The following is a 20,149-nucleotide window of genomic DNA, read 5'->3' on the forward strand; positions in this document are numbered from 1 at the left end:
TTACCAAAACGGTTCAAACGCTAGAGACAAATTCATGGGAAGAAATAAATGAAACATGCCACATCGGTTTCAGAAACCACCAGAAGCTCCTGTTTTATCACAGTAACCGTTTGATTCTATCTGTTCTATTCTACCTTTCCTTGCTGGCAAAGTACCAGGATGTTGTCTCTGGTTTTGAATCCGAATTTAGAGAACTGAATTTGAAAACTGAATATGATTGATTGAATATATGAAACTTTGATAAACTTTAAGTTATAGTTTGTAAACTTGATACACAGACATTGAATATCTACCCTACTGAATATATAAATATTTAATTTTAGAATTTAAACTGAATACACTATTCACTCAATTCACTTTCAAATAATGAAATACAAGTTCAATTAATTATTTAAATTATAAAAAATAAGAAAATTATATTAAAATTCAATATCCTAATACAAATGTAAAGGAAGGAAAATTATCTGCTATGTGCTTCAATGGTAGGATTCATATAGGCCTAATGTAAGCCTAAATTATAAAAAATCTATCTCTTTCTGGTGCTCCTTACATTCTGTTTGGTGCTTTTTACAGTTGGGAGCAGTGTCAATGGTTGGTGGGAGAGAGATGGAGTGGTGTGTGTTTATGAGAGTGATAGAGAGAGAGAGTGTGTGTGTGTTAACTGAAGAGTGAAGGTTCCATGCAGTGCTTTCACCATATTGACACAATGACATGCAGGTGACATGCAATGACATGACATGACAATGACATGCATGAATATTCCTTACTCTCATTCCTCCAGCAAAATCACAGGTAGGCCTTTGCAAATATGAGCAAATGAACCATTCTATGCAGTATTCTATTATACAGTGTGCAGTTAAATTCAATATGTGTTGTATTGAGTAGAAGTGTGAATATCAGTGACAGGTTTTTTTGTTTGGCACATGTGCATAATGTTTAGACAACAGGTACAAGTGTCAGGGATGGGGTGAACAGGACATTAGACCAATCTGGATTTTTTTCCCCCCAGTGGTCTTGTGATACTACCCGGTATCATGATACTTGACCTGGTATCATATTGTTAGTAAAATGTTGGTATCGTGACAACACGACTTCTGATCCCCAGCAACATAGGCACCCCTACAGTTAACACATCCCGCTTCTTTCACCGATACTACACATTCCTTTGTCTCATGCATACTTCTCACATCTAGGAATCTCCCTCCTACACCCTGCTGCAACCATGACCATAAGCTTGGCACCTGAAATACCATAGTGGGTTTGGCACAAAACCTTGTTCGGGATAGCTGCTATATCCTAGCATTACTTTGTCAGGTAAAGACTTAGCATCAAAACTCAAAAGGACAGACGGTGACTCTTCTATTCCACCACGCTCGCCACCGGGTCTGAGTCGCACCAAATGGCGGGCGTCACACCGGGAATTTTCGACTTCAGTTGATCTACCTCCATCCTTACCACTACCCTAGTAATCACTATTTTCAATGGCGCCCTGTTCCTGAGAGCAAAGCAAGTAACAATTCTTGTCCAGCATGACCAGCAGAGCTTGAAAGAAAAGCACAGAGGAAGGAATAAGAACCTGAGGAATTCCTAATAACAATCCTCTAATTCTCAGGTTAAGGACTGTTAGATAGTGTTGGCATCATTTGTCTTCGTTGCCTGCCATAGACTTGGGGCTTTTGGGTGATGTATTTTTTTCCATGGGAAAAATGTAGGCCTCTGTTTCTAGCCGTGTAGCTACATTTCAGGGAGGGAGAGGGGGAGAAGTCAGCACCCAGCAGTGTAATCCATGAGGAGACTGGGTGGCAGGTTGACCACCTGTTACGCGAGTGCAGCATCAAAAGGACCTTGTGGATGCAAGGAACCAAGGTAAGTTGCTAGGTAGCGTTAAACTTATCTTATAAAAAAAACAATCAATCAATCAATCACTAGTTAACTGCACATGGTTGATGATATTACTAGGTTAACTAGCTTGTTTTGTGTTGCATATAATCAATGCGGTGCCTGTTAATTTATTAATTTAAGTTGTGTCACTTGCGTTCAGTGCAAGCAGAGTCAGGGTATATGCAGCAGATTGGGCCGCCTGGCTCGTTGCAAACTGTTGAAAGGCCCTTTCTTCCTAACAAAGACCATAATTAATTTGCCAGAATTTTACATAATGATGACATAACATTGAAGGTTGTGCAATGTAACAGTAATATTTAGACTTAGGGTTGCCACTAGAGGTCGACCGATTCTAATTTTTCAACACCGATACTGTAATGTTCTGGGTGTAGCTGGTGCAGAGGAGTCAGATCCGTGAGGAAGTCCACCGATGGGTGCGACCACGGCCGTTGTGGAACGGGCTGTAACTTCCCTCTGGGCAGGTGCCTAGGTGCCTTGCACTGGGCACACACCGAGCAGGAGGAAACATAAACCCTCACGTCCTTGGCCAAGGTGGACCACCAGTACTTCCCACTAAGACAGCGCACTGTCCGACCAGCGAAGTGTGACTTGTGGGCCCAATAGATCAAACGGTCGCGGGCAGCAGACGGAACGTACAGACGCCCAGCTGGACACTGGGGAGGAGTGGGCTCTGTACGTAACGCCCGCTCGATGTCCGCGTCCAGCTCCCACACCACCGGTGCCACCAGGCAAGAGGCCGGATGTATGGGAGTGTGATCTATGGACCGCTCCTCTGTCTCATACATCCGGGACAGTGCGTCTGCCTTAGTGTTCTGGGAACATGGTCTGTAGGACAGGGTGAAAACAAAACGGGTAAAGAACATGGCCCACCTTGCCTGGCGAGGGTTCAGTCTCCTCGCCGCCCGGATATACTCCAGATTGCGGTGGTCAGTCCAGATGAGAAAAGGGTGTTTAGCCCTCTCAAGCCAATGTCTCCATGCCTTCAGAGCCTTGACAACAGCCAACAGCTCCCGGTCCCCCACATCATAGTTTCGCTCCACCGGGCTGAGCTTCTTCAAAAAGAAAACACAGGGGCGGAGCTTTGGTGGCGTATCTGAGCGCTTAGAGAGCACGGCCCCTATCCCAGCCTCGGACGCGGCCACCTCCACTATGAACGCCAAAGAGGGATCTGGATGAGCCAGCACGGGAGCCGAGCAGAGCCCTCAGGTGACCAAAAGCCCTGTCCGCCTCAGCCGACCACTGCAGTCGCACCGGTCCCCCCTTCAGCAGTGAGGTACTGGGAACCGCTACCTGACCAAACGCACGGCTGAAATGCGCTCACTCTCCATCTCCACCCTTGAAGTGGAAATGCGGTACCCCTAAACACCTCCCGAGCACTTTCATGACCACCCCTTGAGAGCCCCCTGTTGCCACGAAATAGTGGGGTCATGACAGGCCAACCAGGGTAGGCCCAGCACCACGGGAAACGCAGGAGAATCAATAAGGAAAATACTAATTCTGTCCTTGTGACCCTCCTGCCCTCCATGCCCAGTGGAGCGGTGGCCTCCCTAATTAGCCCTGACCCTAATGGTCGACCTATCTAGGGCGTGCAAAGAGAAGGGCATATCCTAATCTATGGGAAAATGCTCTGTCAATAAAATTCCCAGCTGCGCCTGAATCTACGAGCGCCTTATGCTGGGAATGCAGGGAAAACTCAGGAAAATGTATAAACAAAAACATGTGAGCATCAGGGGGCTCTGAGTGAGCCTGGTGCTGACTCACCTGGGGTGACACGAGAGTGCCCTGCCTGCTGCCTCGACTCCCAGAGGAACCTCCCCAGCACCGACCAGCAGTGTGCCCTCTGCGGCCACAGATGGTACAGGGAACGGCCCCTACTCCGGTCGCCCTAAGCGCAGCACCTCCCAGCTCCATGGATGTCGGAGCGGTGGTGCTGGGGGATGGAACTGACAGGCCCCGATCCGGACATCCACGGGTTTCCAGCAGGTTATCCAGCCGGATGGACAGGTCCACCTGTATGTCGTCGCGCAGACTGCACTGGTAGTGATCGATCAGGGCCCTGTCGTTCCATCCCGCGCTGGCAGCCAGGGTCCAGGAGTCCAAGGCGAACTCCTGTGCGCTCCTCGTCCTCTGCGTCAGGTGGAACAGACGTTCACCCGCCGCTCTACCCTCAGACGGGTGGTCGAAAACTGCCCGAAAGCGGCGGGTGAACTCTGCTTCCCCCCATACGGCATTGGCCCACTCCAGGGCTTTCCCTGAGAGACACGAGACAAGGGCGACACGATCTCACGTCCCGAAGGAGACGGGTGGATGGTCGCCAGGTAGAGTTCCAGCTGGAGTAGGAACCCCTGGCATCCGGCAGCCGTCCCATCATACTCCCTTGGGAGCGCGAGCCGAATCCCACTGGGACCGGGTGAAGAGGGGTGAACAGTGGTGCCTGTTGTAGTTGTGCCGGTGGAGGCGCTGGAAGAACTCCTCCTCTCTCCCATCGGTCCATCGTCTGCAGCACGCGATCCATGGCGGTGCCGAGATGTTGCAACATGGTCACATGCTGCTGGACGCGCTCCTCGACCGCCAAAGGGGGTTTGTCTGCTCCTGCTGACTCCATTTTTGAGGTGCGTGAATCTGTAATGGTCTGGGTGTAGCTGGTGCAGAGGAGTCAGGCGCCAGACAGCAGAGATGAGTAACACAAGTAACTTTACTCAAATATTCCAATAACATGTCATAATACCAAGCCCACAATAACGGATCGAACATACATAAAACAATCACGCACAAAAACCATGGGGAAAACAAAGGGTTAAATAATGAACGTGTAATTGGGGAATTGAAACCAGGTGTGTAAAACAAAGACAAAACAAATGGAAAATGAAAAGTGTATCGGCGATGGCTAGAAGGCCGGTGACGTTGAACGCCGCCCGAACAAGGAGAGGGACCGACTTCGGCGGAAGTCATGACAGATACCGATTTATTGGAGGACCAAAAAAATCCAATACCGATTTAATCGGACGATTTAAAAAAATATAAAAAAAACAACATTTATTTTGTATTTTTATCAAAAAATATATTAAAAAAAAATATGTATTTATTTGTAATAATGACAATTACAATAATACCGAATGAACACTTTTATTTTAATATAATATATCAATAAAATCAATTTAGACTCAAATAAAAAATGAAACTTGTTCAATTTGGTTTAAATAATGCAAAAACAAAGTGTTGGAGAAGAAAGCAAAAGAGCTTTTTTACATGGCACATATTGCAAACGTTTAAGTTCCTTGCTTGGTACAAAATTGATGTTGAGTAACTTTCCAAAATTGTCATTAGGATGAATAGGAAGTTGAGAGGGAGAGAGAGACCCCTGAGGTATGTGGAGTTGTCTTGGACTTCCTCTTAAAAACCTCCGCTTAACTCTTAGAGCTACCCCCCTACTTTTTTCAATTTCCGCCTGAAGACATACCCAAATCTAACTGCCTGTAGCTCAGGCACAGAACCAAGGATATGCATATTCTTGGTACCATTTGCAAGAAAACACTCTGTGTAAATGTGAATTGAATGTAGGAGAATGTTACACAATAGATCTGGTTTAGATAATACAATGAAAAAACATATGTTTTTTTCTTTTTATTGTAGTGTCATCTTTAAAATGAACAAGATAAAACAAACATTCAGATGATGATGCGCACAATTTCAGTGAAAAACATAAGAGGGCAACAGTACTTGTGCAACGTTTCAGAATGATAACTTCCAAAATGAGTGTGTCCCACACAAGTGGCCAAATTGGTGAAGTTATACATTTTGAATGGAATAACTATATACAAAATACCAAAATGGTATTCTAACACACACCCCCCCCCCCCCAAGAAAATGGAGAAAAAACATGAAAAAATATATATATACATTTACAAAATAACACTTTCAATATTTGGAAGACCCTGGGTCCTCTACACAATATTGTGCTGCTGATGCCAGGTGCCATAGCACATCCATGCCTGCAGAAATACATTTGGGCAAATGAACACCACTTGTGGCAGGAACTGGATGAACCAGCTTCAGTGGGGGATGGACACCTTGGCACTGGTGGCTCCCATTCGGAGTCAGTGTCACTGTGAAAGAAAATGTTCAGTTAGAATAGTTTCACATATGAGCCCTGTATCAAGAGGTATAATAAACAGATATGTATAGAGTACAGGGAACATTATATTATGACAGACCAGCTAGATCTACTGTCTTTATTATATTACAACAGACCAGCTGTATCTACTGTCTCCATTTCACTTTGGCCATTGTTGTGGGCCTGCCCTCCCCTCAACAGCCTCAAAAAAGCTATTTCATTTCACAAATAATATTTTATATTATTAATTTCAAACAACGGCATTAGCATGAGAAGAACTTACCAGTCCAAAACGATATCCTCTCCGTTCAAATATTCCTCCATTTGGGAATCGCTAAATGAATCGTCCTCGATCAATTTCTTCTAAAATTGTGTGTACATCTGTAAATCCAGACTTAGATTTAGCTTTCCCTGACTTAGTCGCCATACTGATTGATATGTAAACAGCTGAATATGCGCTTTACCAAAACAATGCTGTGTGCAACATGCGTGGCTCCTTCCGGTATGAAACGTCAATGGCGAATGAACCTCTTTACGCCGGAGTTTACTACATGGGTTGGTCTTCCAACACATAAACATTACATATTGCCGTTTACCTCAGCTCATTGGCTATCTACCCAGCTAGATTTCAAGACGATCAGTGGTCATTGGGTTAAAATACAGTCAATCAACGAAACAGCGGGCAAATCATTTGTGCACAATGATGTCATTACTTGTTGTCTTCAAATCGGTTTCTTTCAGTCAATACGTTCCGCAAAATGACCCATCAGGTTTGGTTGTGTTACAACCAAACCTGGTTGTGTTACAAACAAACCAGATGATTGCAATGAAACCAAACATGACTGGAAAAGTTACGTTTTGTGTGTGTATTTACCTCGAATGTGTCGTCGAAAATGGACGGAATTCGGAATTCACGACACAAGCGGTTCACAAAATGTTTCGTGTTAGGCTATAAAAATAGATTTTATCAAACAAAAGACCATTGTGTAACAATGAGCATTGGGATTGCAAACAGAGGAAGATCGTCCAAGGTAAGCAATTTATTTTATTGCAGTGTGTGACTTTGTTACGCCTGTGCTGGTTGAAATAGTTGTTTTTTATGGTGCTCTATCTTCAGATAATCGCATCGTATTCTTTCGCAGTAAATCATTTTTTAAATCTGACATCGCAGTTGGATTAGCAAGATTCTAGGCTTTTGAAACATGTGAGACACTTGTATTTTCATGAATGTTTAATATGACTATTTATGTAGCGATCACCGTATGTTGTCGAATTTCATCCCGCTACCGGGTTCGGTGCGCAGAGAGGTTAACAAGAAATTTGTGGAGTGGTTGAAAAACGAGTTTTAATAACCCCACCCCAGGTGGTATGTAAACTTCCGACTTCAGCAGTACATAAAAATCGGCCAATTAATCGGTATCGGATTTTTTTTGGTCCTCCAATAATCAGCACCAGCATTGAAAAATCATATTCGGTCGACCTCTAGTCTTGATAACCTACCCTACCTTGTAAAGGATGTTCTTGTATGGACTGAGAGAGAGAAACTGTTGATTTTATCTGTGTGAATTTCTGTCTTGTTAAAACATTTTTTTATTTAACTAGGCAAGTCAGTTAAGAACAAATTCTTATTTACAATGACGCCTACACCGGCCAAAAGACGCTGGGCCAATTGTGCGCCGCCCTATGGGACTCCCAACCACGACCGGTTGTGATACAGCCTGGATTCAAACCAGGGAGTCTGTAGTGACACCTCAGTCTTGTTGCTAATAACATTGCTTAGTGTTGACATGATTTTCTGATCTTGACATGCTGTCAACATTCTCTGTACACCACATGACATGAGAACAATTAATAATTATAATTTTTTTTCTCTGGCACTGGAATGAGTTTACACTTCTCTCATTGCTTGTATGGCTCAGTTTCTTGCAGGGCAGTAGGGTGATTTGGCTCTAGATGACAGTGTATTGACATGGCAGGAAGTTTGGAGCATGTCATGGAGTGCTGAGTTGGCCTGCCTGCCAGGAAAGGTATCTAGCTTTTTCTGCGTCATCACAGGGTATTTATAATCCATAATATCAGGCATGCAGAATTTCATCCACCCCTCTGCCCTGGCTGGTCTGCCTGCCTGCCTTCTCTCCCCAGAGAGATCTTCCAGGAAAGGAGCCTGTGAGCCTACTAGTCTGCTTTTAAAGCACTCTGTGTTGGATTCTCCCACACCACCTTAAATTCTCTCATTTGGCTTCCAGCTGTGTCATCCATTTTTTGGGGGGTATTATTTAACAACCGATCAACGATATTTTTCATACATTTTTTTTTAGAAGACAAGGAAAACTTTCTGGTGCTCTTGTTGGTGCTGCTGTGCTGTGCTGTACCATGTCTGCTGTGGAGTAGTCGTGTCTCTCTCTCAGGGCCTACTGCCTGTCACACTGACTGCACTGAAGACTCTAAACTGCAATGCCCTCCTCCTCCGCTGTCTTTCTCCGCATTGGTTCTCGTCAGCTTGTTCCATGGTTGCTGGGGCAACCGAGTAGGATGGGGCCCAGTGGGGCAGGGGGAAACCTTGGGCTGCGTTGTGTCCCGCCCCTGTGCTGCCTGACTGCTGACCTGCTGCTGGGGTTGGGGCTAGGCGGGGGGAGGAACCAGCCCTGCAGAGGGACTTCCACAGGCCCGGGATGGGCCCTGCCATCCAGCTGCATAAAAAGTCCCCCTAGTGTTAGAGCTAGTGCTAGTGTCACAGCTGCTCCTCCCTGCTGGCTGTTCTGCAGCTCTGTCTCACTCTGCTCCGACTGTCACAGGAGCACAGGCAGCAAGATGTCATCCTCCTCATCCAGCGAGGGCCAAGGGAAGCCCAAGCCCAAATCCCCACTGCACAAGAGAGGGAGTCTGCAGAATACCACCAGCCTTGGTGAGTGGAGAGGTGTGGGTTTAGGGGTTCCCAGAGAGAGGAGTAAAGGAATGCAGGGGTTAAAGGGGGGGGGGGCACATCTGGAGTCGAATTGACACATTTGCTAGTGTAGTAGTGTGAAGGCACTCAATGTTAAAGGAAACAGAAGTGGATATCTTAATGTTCTTTCTCTGATACTCTATTTTTGGGGGATGAGTTTGTTCTTAGGCCTGCGTTCTAATGGGAGTTTTGCAAGCACTTTGACTTGTACTATATTACACTGACTGTGAAGAGGATGTAGTACAAAGTACTGTAAAAAGGGGTTTTCCTTCTGTATTTATTTGAAAAAATACATTCTTGGTAAATGCATGGGTAATCATGGAATGTGGCTTGCCTGATTGTTTCTAATAGCCTAATCAAGGTTGTTATTCACCAACAGCAGCAGATGGAATCGCCAGACAGATTGATTAAAAGTGTGATGTTTTTATCATTGCTTTAGCATTAAGGTACTGAATCTCCCAGTAATACCCACTGTAGCAACTCAGTGTAGGAGTAGGGACTTGTTTGGCCTGCTGATGATGCTTGACTCTAGTGTAGGAGAGGCTTTGAAGGAGAGAAGTTCAAAGCAGTGTTTAAACCTAAAGGCCCTCCTTGCACACAGTCCTTTTTTTTTAAATTCAAGAATGTACTTATAGTGTCCATGTGCATGACACAAGTCTTCCATCCCCTCCATATCTCCTCCAGTGAGCTTGGACAGGGCACAGTGATAGGGGCCCTTTATCTCCTATCATCACAGCCCTCACCATGGAGTCCAAACAGGAAACAACACAACAAATACCTAATATAAATATACATACATAGCACTACATTTACATTTCAATTTAGCCATTCAGCAGAAGTTCCTATCCAGAGCGACCCACAGCTAGTGCATTCATATTATGATAGCCAGGCGAGACAACCAAATAGCACAGTCATATCCCAATCACGTATTACATACATAATAAAATGCTAAATACAATAAAAAATGTTGTATTCCCATCCTCTGTTCTGGACCTGGGGACTGTGAAGAGACCTCTGGTTGCATGTCTTGTGTGATACAGATGAGTGTCTGAACTGTGTGCCAACTGCTTGAACAGTCAGTTCGGTACCTTCCACACCTTGCACAAAGACCAACAGTGATGCACTCAATCTCTCCTCAACTTTGAACCAGGAGAGATTGACATGCATGTCATTGACATTCGCTCCTTGTGTACATCAAAGCTCAATACGAGCTGCTCTGTTTTGGACCAACTGCAATTTCCTTATGTCCTCCTTTGCTGCACCTGACTTGACCACACAACTGGACAGTGTTCCAGGTGCAACAAACTACACCTGTAGGACCTGTCTGGTTGACTGAGATATCAAGAAAGTACAGCAGCGCCTTATCATGGACAGACCTCTTCCCATTTTAGTAACCATTGAGTGAGTCTATATGTTTTGACCATGATAGCAGGCTATCTAGGGTGACACCCAGCAATTTAGTCTCTTCAACTTGCTCAATAGGCACATTATTCAAAATGATGCTTTTCTTTTTGTGATATTTAGCACCAGCCTATTGCTAGTTACCCATTCTAAAAATCACTGGAGTGCAATGTTAAGGGTGTCAGTTATTTATTTTACTGTAGGAGCCGGCGTGTATACTGTTGAGTCGTCAGCGTACATGGACACACAGGCTTTATTCAAGGTCATTGGAAGGTTATTAGTAAACACAGAAAACAATAATGGTCCAAGCTGGCTGCCCTGCGGTACATCACACTCAACCAAATTTGTATTAAAGAAAACCCTCTGTGTTCTATTGGATAGGTAACTGTCCATCCATTGTAAGGCAGAGGATGTTAATCCGTAACACCTAAGTATTTTCATCAATATGTTATGATCAAAGCTAGCACTGGAGTCCAACAAAACAGCTCCCACAATCTTAATCAGTCATTCTATATAATAACATTGCATTTGGTCGAATACAATTTTTTTCAGAAGTTTGCTAAGCACCGGTAACAGGCTGATTTGGTTTGCTGTTTAAACCATTAAAGGGTGCTTTGCTATTTTTGGGCAGCGGAATTACCTTTGCTTCCCTCTAGGCCTGAGGGCACACTGTCTTTTAGGCTTAGATTGAAGATGTGGCTAATAGAAGTCGACATGTATTCCTCTACCAACCTCAGTAATTTACCATCCAGGTTGTCATTCATCATCTATCTATGGGGATTTGGTCGTTTTAACATTCCGTTTCTTTATGGGCGCTGCCTGTCAGTATCCGGAAGAAGCAATTTCATAAATGCAGCGGCAGGATGTTCCTCATTACACACATCGGACCAACAAATATTTTTCACATCTTTAACATACGTATCATTGCAAAACCTCTTGTATGATCGCTTATACACTATTTTAGGACCAGTCTTTGGAACTTTGGTTTTCTTAGATATGTCTATCCAGTGGGTGTGGATACTGTTTTAGAACAGATTTCTGCAGCATTCGTATGGATATGGTTAATACTTTTTATTGAGCGGACAGCTTGATGAATGAAGCCAGTCAATATTTAGGTCACCCAGAAAGTATACCTCTCTGTTGATATCACATACATTATCAAGGATTCTACACACATTATCCAGATACGGACTGTTAGCACTTGGTGATCTAGAGCAACTTTCCAAAATAATAGACTGAATCAATCACGAGAGCCTGAAGTAGCTAAGCAGATTCTTTATCAACATTATTTGCTTTAAGTTTCCCAAAAAGTTTTGTATGATCCTTCAAATATTGTAGTGGAGTCGGCATGGTGCGACTATTAAGATAAAAAGATGGTGCCTTCCAGGCTGGGGGCCCCTGTTCTCCCTACACCTCTCTCTGTGTGGCCAGGATGGTTTATCAGAGGACAGCCTGGCTGGGAGTGGGACAGCACGTCTTCCAGCCCCTCCATATCTCCCCAGTGAGCTTGGACAGGGCACAGTGATAGGGGCCCTTTATCTCCTATCATCACAGCCCTCACCATGACAATGGCCCCTCTGGCTGTTTATACAAGCGATGCTATGTCACACAGGGGTTGGTTTGACTACTGCGATGCGTTCACTCAAAATACAAATGTGTCCAGTCACATTGGAAGAGACCTTTGAGTGGTTCCTTTTTCATGGACTTCTGCAAACCTTGTATTTCAAGCTGTAGGACGAGGGGCCCTTTAGTTAGTATTTTGTTAGGATCCCCAATTAGCTGCTGCCGAGGCAGTGGCTACACTTACTGGGCTCCAAACAGGAAACAACACAACAAATAAATGCATAATATAAATATACATACATAGCACAACATTTACATTACAATTTAGCCATTCAGCAGAAGTTCCTATCCAGAGCGACCCACAGCTAGTGCATTCATATTATGATAGCCAGGCGAGACAGCCAAATAGCACAGTCGTATCCCAATCACGTATCACATACATAATACAATGCAAAATACAATACAAAATGTATAAAAATGTCTGTGTGTCTCTTCGCTGTACCAGTCATGCTGTAAGGTGTTATTTTATTTTTACATGATTTTATTGCTAGCTGAGTTACCTGGGGTGGCTGACAGTTCCATGTAATACTGTGTGTTTCCCATCCTCTGTTCTGGACCTGGGGACTGTGAAGAGACCTCTGGTTGCATGTCTTGTGTGATACAGATGAGTGTCTGAACTGTGTGCCAACTGCTTGAACAGTCAGTTCGGTACCTTCCACACCTTGCACAAAGACCAACAGTGATGCACTCAATCTCTCCTCAACTTTGAACCAGGAGAGATTGACATGCATGTCATTGACATTCGCTCCTTGTGTACATCAAAGCTCAATACGAGCTGCTCTGTTTTGGACCAACTGCAATTTCCTTATGTCCTCCTTTGCTGCACCTGACTTGACCACACAACTGGACAGTGTTCCAGGTGCAACAAACTACACCTGTAGGACCTGTCTGGTTGACTGAGATGTCAAGAAAGTACAGCAGCGCCTTATCATGGACAGACCTCTTCCCATTTTAGTAACCATTGAGTGAGTCTATATGTTTTGACCATGATAGCAGGCTATCTAGGGTGACACCCAGCAATTTAGTCTCTTCAACTTGCTCAATAGGCACATTATTCAAAATGATGCTTTTCTTTTTGTGATATTTAGCACCAGCCTATTGCTAGTTACCCATTCTAAAAATCACTGGAGTGCAATGTTAAGGGTGTCAGTTATTTATTTTACTGTAGGAGCCGGCGTGTATACTGTTGAGTCGTCAGCGTACATGGACACACAGGCTTTATTCAAGGTCATTGGAAGGTTATTAGTAAACACAGAAAACAATAATGGTCCAAGCTGGCTGCCCTGCGGTACATCACACTCAACCAAATTTGTATTAGAGAAGCTTCCATTAAAGAAGAGGATGTTAATCCATAGCACCATTAAAGGGTGCTCTGCTATTTTTGGGCAGCGGAATTACCTTTGCTTCCCTCTAGGCCTGAGGGCACACTGTCTTTTAGGCTTAGATTGAAGATGTGGCTAATAGAAGTCGACATGTATTCCTCTACCAACCTCAGTAATTTACCATCCAGGTTGTCATTCATCATCTATCTATGGGGATTTGGTAGTTTTAACATTCCGTTTCTTTATGGGCGCTGCCTGTCAGTATCCGGAAGAAGCAATTTCATAAATGCAGCGGCAGGATGTTCCTCATTACACACATCGGACCAACAAACATTTTTCACATCTTTAACATACGTATCATTGCAAAACCTCTTGTATGATCGCTTATACACTATTTTAGGACCAGTCTTTGGAACTTTGGTTTTCTTAGATATGTCTATCCAGTGGGTGTGGATACTGTTTTAGAACAGATTTCTGCAGCATTCGTATGGATATGGTTAATACAAGTGGATGATTTGGATACTGTTCTGTTTGTAAATACCCAGGTAGGTTGACTGATAACCTGAACCAGTTTGCAGGCACTGATAACAGTTTGAAGCTTTTTATTGAGTGGACAGCTTGATGAAGCCAGTCAATATTTAGGTCTTCCAGAAGGTATCACATACATTATCAAGGATTTCACACACATTATCCAGATACTGACTGTTAGCACTTGGTGGTCTATAGCAACTTCCCACAAGAATAGGCTTTAGATGAGGCAGGTGAACCTGTAGCCATGTTACTTCAACTAGAGGTTGACCGATTAATCGGAATGGCCGATAAATTAGGTCCGATTTCAAGTTTTCATAACAATCGGAAATCGGGAATTTTGGGCGCTGATTAATAAAAATTAAAAAAAAGAGATAAAGTTGTCAGCTCGGGGGATCCAATCTTGCAACCTTACAGTTAACTAGTCCAACGCAATAACGACCAGCCTCTCTCTCGTTGCACTCCACAGAGAGACTGCCTGTTACGCGAATGCAGTAAGCCAAGGTAAGTTGCTTATTAGCATTACATTTATCTTATAAAAAACAATCGATCACAATCACTAGTTAACTGCACATGGTTGATGATATTACTAGATATTATCTAGCGTGTCCTGCGTTGCATATAATCTGACTGAGCACACAAGTATCTAAGTATGTGACTGAGTGGTGGTAGGCAGAAGCAAACATGTAAACATTCATTCAAACAGCACTTTCGTGCGTTTTGCCAGCAGCTCTTCGTTGCGCTGTTTATGACTTCAAGCCTATCAACTCCCGAGATGAGGCTGGTGTAACCGAAGTGAAATGGCTGGCTAGTTAGCGTGCGCTAATAGCGTTTCAAACGTCACTCGCTCTGAGCCTTCTAGTAGTTGTTCCCCTTGCTCTGCATGGGTAACGCTGCTTCGATGGTGGCTGTTGTTGTTGTGTTGCTGGTTCGAGCCCAGGTAGGGGCGAGGAGAGGGACGGAAGCTATACTGTTACACTGGCAATACTAAAGTGCCTATGAGAACATCCAATAGTCAAAGGTTAATGAAATACAAATGGTATAGAGGGAAATAGTCCTATAATTCCTATAATAACTACAACCTTAAACTTCTTACCTGGGAATATTGAAGACTCATGTTAAAAGGAACCACCAGCTTTCATATGTTCTCATGTTCTGAGCAAGGAACTGAAAGGTTAGCTTTCTTACATAGCACATATTGCACTTTTACTTTCTTCTCCAACACTTTGTTTTTGAATTATTTAAACCAAATTGAACATGTTTCATTATTTACTTGAGGCTAAATTGATTTTATTGATGTATTATATTACGTTAAAATAAGTGTTCATTCAGTATTGTTGTAATTGTCATTATTACAAATACATTTGTAAAAAATCGGCCGATTTAATCGGTATCGGCTTTTTTGGTTCTCCAATAATCGGTATCGGCGTTGAAAAATCATAATTGGTCGACCTCTAACTTCAACAGCATTTGACACGAGATCCTCTCTAAGCTTTACAGGAATATGACTCTAAGTATAAACCGCAATGTCTCTTCCGTAGATATTATAACCATATATTGCTACCACCGTGTCATCAAAGCGATTATCTAAGTGAGTTTCAGAGATACAGTGGGGCAAAAAAGTATTTAGTCAGCCACCAATTGTGCAAGTTCTCCCACTTAAAAAGATGAGAGAGGACTGTAATTTTCATCATAGGTACACTTCAACTATGACAGACAAAATACATTTTAAAAAATCCAGAAAATCACATTGTAGGATTTTTAATGAATTTATTGGCAAATTATGGTGGAAAATAAGTATTTGGTCAATAACAAATGTTTATCTCAAGACTTTGTTATATAGCCTTTGTTGGCAATGACAGAGTTTTCACACACTGTTGCTGGTATTTTGTTCCATTCCTCCATGCAGATCTCCTCTAGAGCAGTGATGTTTTGGGGCTGTTGCTGGGCAACACAGACTTTCAACTCCCTCCAAAGATGTTCTATGGGGTTGAGATCTGGAGACTGGCTAGGCCACTCCAGGACCTTGAAATGCTTCTTACGAAGCCACTCCTTCGTTGCCCGGGCGGTGTGTTTGGGATCATTGTCATGCTGAAAGACCCAGCCACGTTTCATCTTCAATGCCCTTGCTGATGGAAGGAGGTTTTCACTCAAAATCTCACGATACATGGCCCCATTCATTCTTTCCTTTACACGGATCAGTCGTCCTGGTCCCTTTGCAGAAAAACAGCCCCAAAGCATGATGTTTCCACCCCCATGCTTCACAGTAGGTATGGTGTTCTTTGGATGCAACTCAGCATTCTTTGTCCTCCAAACACGACGAGTTGAGTTTTTACCAAAAAGTTATATTTTGGTTTCATCTGACCATATGACATTCTCCCAGTCTTCTTCTGGATCATCCAAATGCTCTCTAGCAAACTTCAGATGGGCCTGGACATGTACTGGCTTAAGCAGGGGGACACGTCTGGCACTGCAGGATTTGAGTCCCTGGCGGCGTAGTGTGTTACTGATGGTAGGCTTTGTTACTTTGGTCCCAGCTCTCTGCAGGTCATTCACTAGGTCCCCCCGTGTGGTTCTGGGATTTTTGCTCACCGTTCTTTTGACCCCACGGGGTGAGATCTTGCGTGGAGCCCTAGATTGAGGGAGATTATCAGTGGTCTTGTATGTCTTCCATTTCCTAATAATTGCTTCCACAGTTGATTTATTCAAACCAAGCTGCTTACCTATTGCAGATTCAGTCTTCCCCATCTGGTGCAGGTCTACAATGTTGTTTCTGGTGTCCTTTGACAACTCTTTGGTCTCGGCCATAGTGGAGTTTGGAGTGTGACTGTTTGAGGTTGTGGACAGGTGTCTTTTTATACTGATAACAAGTTCAAACAGGTGCCATTAATACAGGTAACGAGTGGAGGACAGAGGTGCCTCTTAAAGAAGAAGTTACAGGTCTGTGAGAGTCAGTATTCTTGCTTGTTTGTAGGTGACCAAATACTTATTTTCCACCATAATTTGCAAATAAATTCATTAAAAATCCTACAATGTGATTTTCTGGATTTTTGTTCTCGTTTTGTCTGTCATAGTTGAAGTGTACCTATGATGAAAATTACAGGCCTCTCTCATCTTTTTAAGTGGGAGAACTTGCACAATTGGTGGCTGACTAAATACTTTTTTGCCCCACTGTATATAGTGTACTTTATAATGATTTGGACATGAATTGTGAAAATGCTAATTGACTTGCCTTGGATTTGTGCCACAAATGCAAAAAAACATTTTGAAACTGGGCAATAAAACCAAAGCATGGATTTCTGTCATACCTTGTCCATAAACTGCTTACAGGGTAAGGAAACCAATATGTTATTTTGTGATTTGGTTGAACTGTCCCTATCTAGTGGTCAGAGCCTGGTAATATCAGGATGTCAGATGGAACATAAACCTAACAACTTCAATTACACATATCTGAACGGTGGAGAAAACATCAACTTCCCTGAGTGCATTTGGAAAGTATACAGACCCCTTCCCTTTTCCCACAATTTGTTACAGCCTTATTCTAAAATTGATTAAATACAAATATTTCCTCATCAATCTACACACAATACCCCATTATGACAAAGCAAAACGTTTTTGGGACATTTTTGCAAATGTATTAAAAATAAAAAACAGATACCTTATTTATATAAGTATTCAGACCCTTTGCTATGAGAATTGAAATTGAGCTCCGGTGCATCCTGTTTCCATTGATCATCCTTGATGTTTCTACAACTTGGAATCCACCTGTGGTATATTCATTTGATTGGAAAGGCACACACCTGTCTATATAAGGTCCCACAGTTGACAGTGCATGTCAGAGCAAAAACCAAGCCATGAGGTCAAAGGAATTGTCTGTAGAGCTCAGAGACAGGATTGTGTTGAGGCACAGATATGGGGAAGGATACCAATACATTTCTGCAGCATTGAAGGTCAAGAACATAGTGGCCTCCATCATTCTTAAACAGAAGAAGTTTGGAACCACCAAGACTTCCTAGAGCTGGCCGCCCGGCCATACTGAGCAATCGGGGGAGAAGGGCCTAGGTCAGGGAAGTGACCAAGAATCTGACAGAGCTCCAGAGTTCCTTTGTGGAAATGGGAGAAACTTCCAGAAGAACATCCATCTCTGCAGCACTCCACCAATCAGGCCTTTATGGTAGTGGCCAGACGGAAACCACTCCTCAGTAAAAGGCACATGACAGCCTGCTTGGAGTTTGCCAAAAGGCCCCTAAAAAGAGAACAAGATTCTCCCGTCTAATGAAACCAAGATTGAACTCTTTGGCCTGAATGCCTAGCGTCATGTCGTAGCGAATGGAATGGCATCAAACACAAAAGGTGGAAAGGCAGGCGGAAGGAGGCAAGATCAGGTGTGAACATTCTAGCCAATGAGAGGGCAGATACGCAAGTGAACAACAGACACAAAACTCTAATATAAAATAGTTTTTATCAAAGTTGCCGAGATGCCACGTGCGTCCATTTATATCAATACATTCGTAACAAACTAAAGATTACAACTTCTATTCCATCAAATAATTCTCAAATTGACAACAAAGGAAATAGTTGGCCAAATCCCCACTTGGTTTGATTCTTGTGTGGACTGATTTTGACAGAAGTGGAGCCTCTTGGTTCGCCTCTTCCACTTTGACTTGCCTGCCTAGTTAAAGGTAAAAAATAAATTAAAAATAACCTCTGAGCAAGCAGATGCTTCTCTCTATTTTAACCACTAGAGGGAGTCTTTGACAAAGTAATGTGTCTTATCTCTGACCATCAATTTCAACTAGGGCCTGAGCAGAAAGTTGCATCTTCTCTGTGTTAAGATGGAAAATTCCAGAGCTCTCTACTTCTAAGAATAGTTCAGAGGTAACAGAGGATTTGGAATAACCAGGAACAAAGCTCCAAGGGCTACCATCATGGCAGGTGGGAATGTTGCCGGGGGTAACCAGATAGCCCGGCAAGGCCCCCTCTTCCACTCCTTCCATACAGTCTGAGTCAACTACTGCACCTAATCCACACCCCACTGTATGGTCATTGGACCCTCTCTACCCAATGGGGTGGTTTGCAGGCTGACGGTCTGTGTTTATGATGGGTTGTATTTCATGGTTGTGGTACAGTTAAGCATGCTGCTCGCCTAGGGGCTGGGCTGTGGCCACCGCTCCTAACGAGGTTCCAGTTAATCCCATTGATATGAGTGCTGGTAAATCTCTGTCAGCTGGTATTGGGCTGATATGCCACCAAAAATATCCCCCCCAATCGCTCACTCGCTCGTTACCCACCCATTCACTCACTTTTGTGCACTGACTCACACAGGGGGGGGGGGGGGGGGGATATCACAGTTTAGTGATCCTCACTCGGCTCACTGAATAAACTGAACATTCCTGCAAGCCCAGGGCAGCTGTAGTCAGGGTCATACATCAGACAGTGCTCTGTGTGGAGAGTCAGAATCTTTATAACACAGGTCTGTGGCTCAGTGTGAATGTGTATATTTACGAGGGCTGTCCCCGACTAAAAAAACATCTTGTTCGGCCGAAAGTCGTCTGTTCTTTCGACCAATTGATTGGTCAACATTTTTTGTGTATTTTCCCGTATAGACACACCCTATGTGTTTTAATAAAATAAACTATATGCATTGAGCTTGTCTGATGCTTTAAGTTTACGGTTTGATGAAATAAGACAAATACCTTGAGGGTGCCAGAGAACCTGACCGAAATATTCTCCTCCTGCTCCTGCTGGCTTTCACAGATTCTGCCATTACTCTCCTGAAGTTGCCTGTAATAGGTTGCCGACTCGTCGTGTAGTCTTTCTCACGTTGCAGGCCAGTTTCTCTTACCATTTCTACCGATCTGCATGCCAGCTATGGTTTTCATATGCACATTTTCGTGAAAGTTTAATTCATAATAATGTCTTCGTATCTCAAAATCCTTGTCATGTGGTTAAACAACATTCTATCCAAATCTAAATGAAAATGATACAAACCTAAAAAGTAACTTATTTTGCCATTGCCAACTATGTAAAAATAGCCTACATAAAGCCAACAAATAAAAACATTGCAGCCTGCAAGTAGAACATATCCTGATAAATAAATATCCTATAAATCACATTGGGTTGACATGGCCTGTCTGCAATGAACTTGAAATATTGTATCAACTATTAAGTTGGGTCCATCCCAAAGCTGCACTAGCAAACTTGTAACATTGTATGCTACAAAATATTCTGGGCCTGTCATGCCAAATAATGTCCCCCGTCCAAAAAGTGTGTCTCTCTCTCTCTGCATCACAATGGGATTCGATAAACTATTAG

The 20,149-nt window shown here is 43.4% G+C and overlaps 1 protein-coding gene across 3 annotated transcripts in view; it reads left to right on the forward strand.

The window, feature by feature from the left end:
* The window catches only part of LOC110528095 (AMP deaminase 2), a 53,134-nt gene that overhangs the window by 3,774 nt on the left and 29,211 nt on the right, over window positions 1-20,149 (forward strand). For 2 of the 3 annotated variants that reach the window (XM_036983643.1, XM_036983644.1), the window contains exon 1: window positions 8,742-8,921. The exons of the other annotated variant lie outside the window; for it this stretch is intronic. In XM_036983643.1, coding sequence (XP_036839538.1) covers window positions 8,828-8,921 — 94 coding nt within the window. In that variant the 5' untranslated portion in view covers window positions 8,742-8,827. Of the gene's footprint in view, window positions 1-8,741; window positions 8,922-20,149 lie in introns of those variants that run through there. 3 annotated transcript variants of the gene reach the window in all.

This window comes from Oncorhynchus mykiss, chromosome 7 (assembly GCF_013265735.2).
Source record: "Oncorhynchus mykiss isolate Arlee chromosome 7, USDA_OmykA_1.1, whole genome shotgun sequence".
Classification (NCBI taxonomy): domain Eukaryota; kingdom Metazoa; phylum Chordata; class Actinopteri; order Salmoniformes; family Salmonidae; genus Oncorhynchus; species Oncorhynchus mykiss.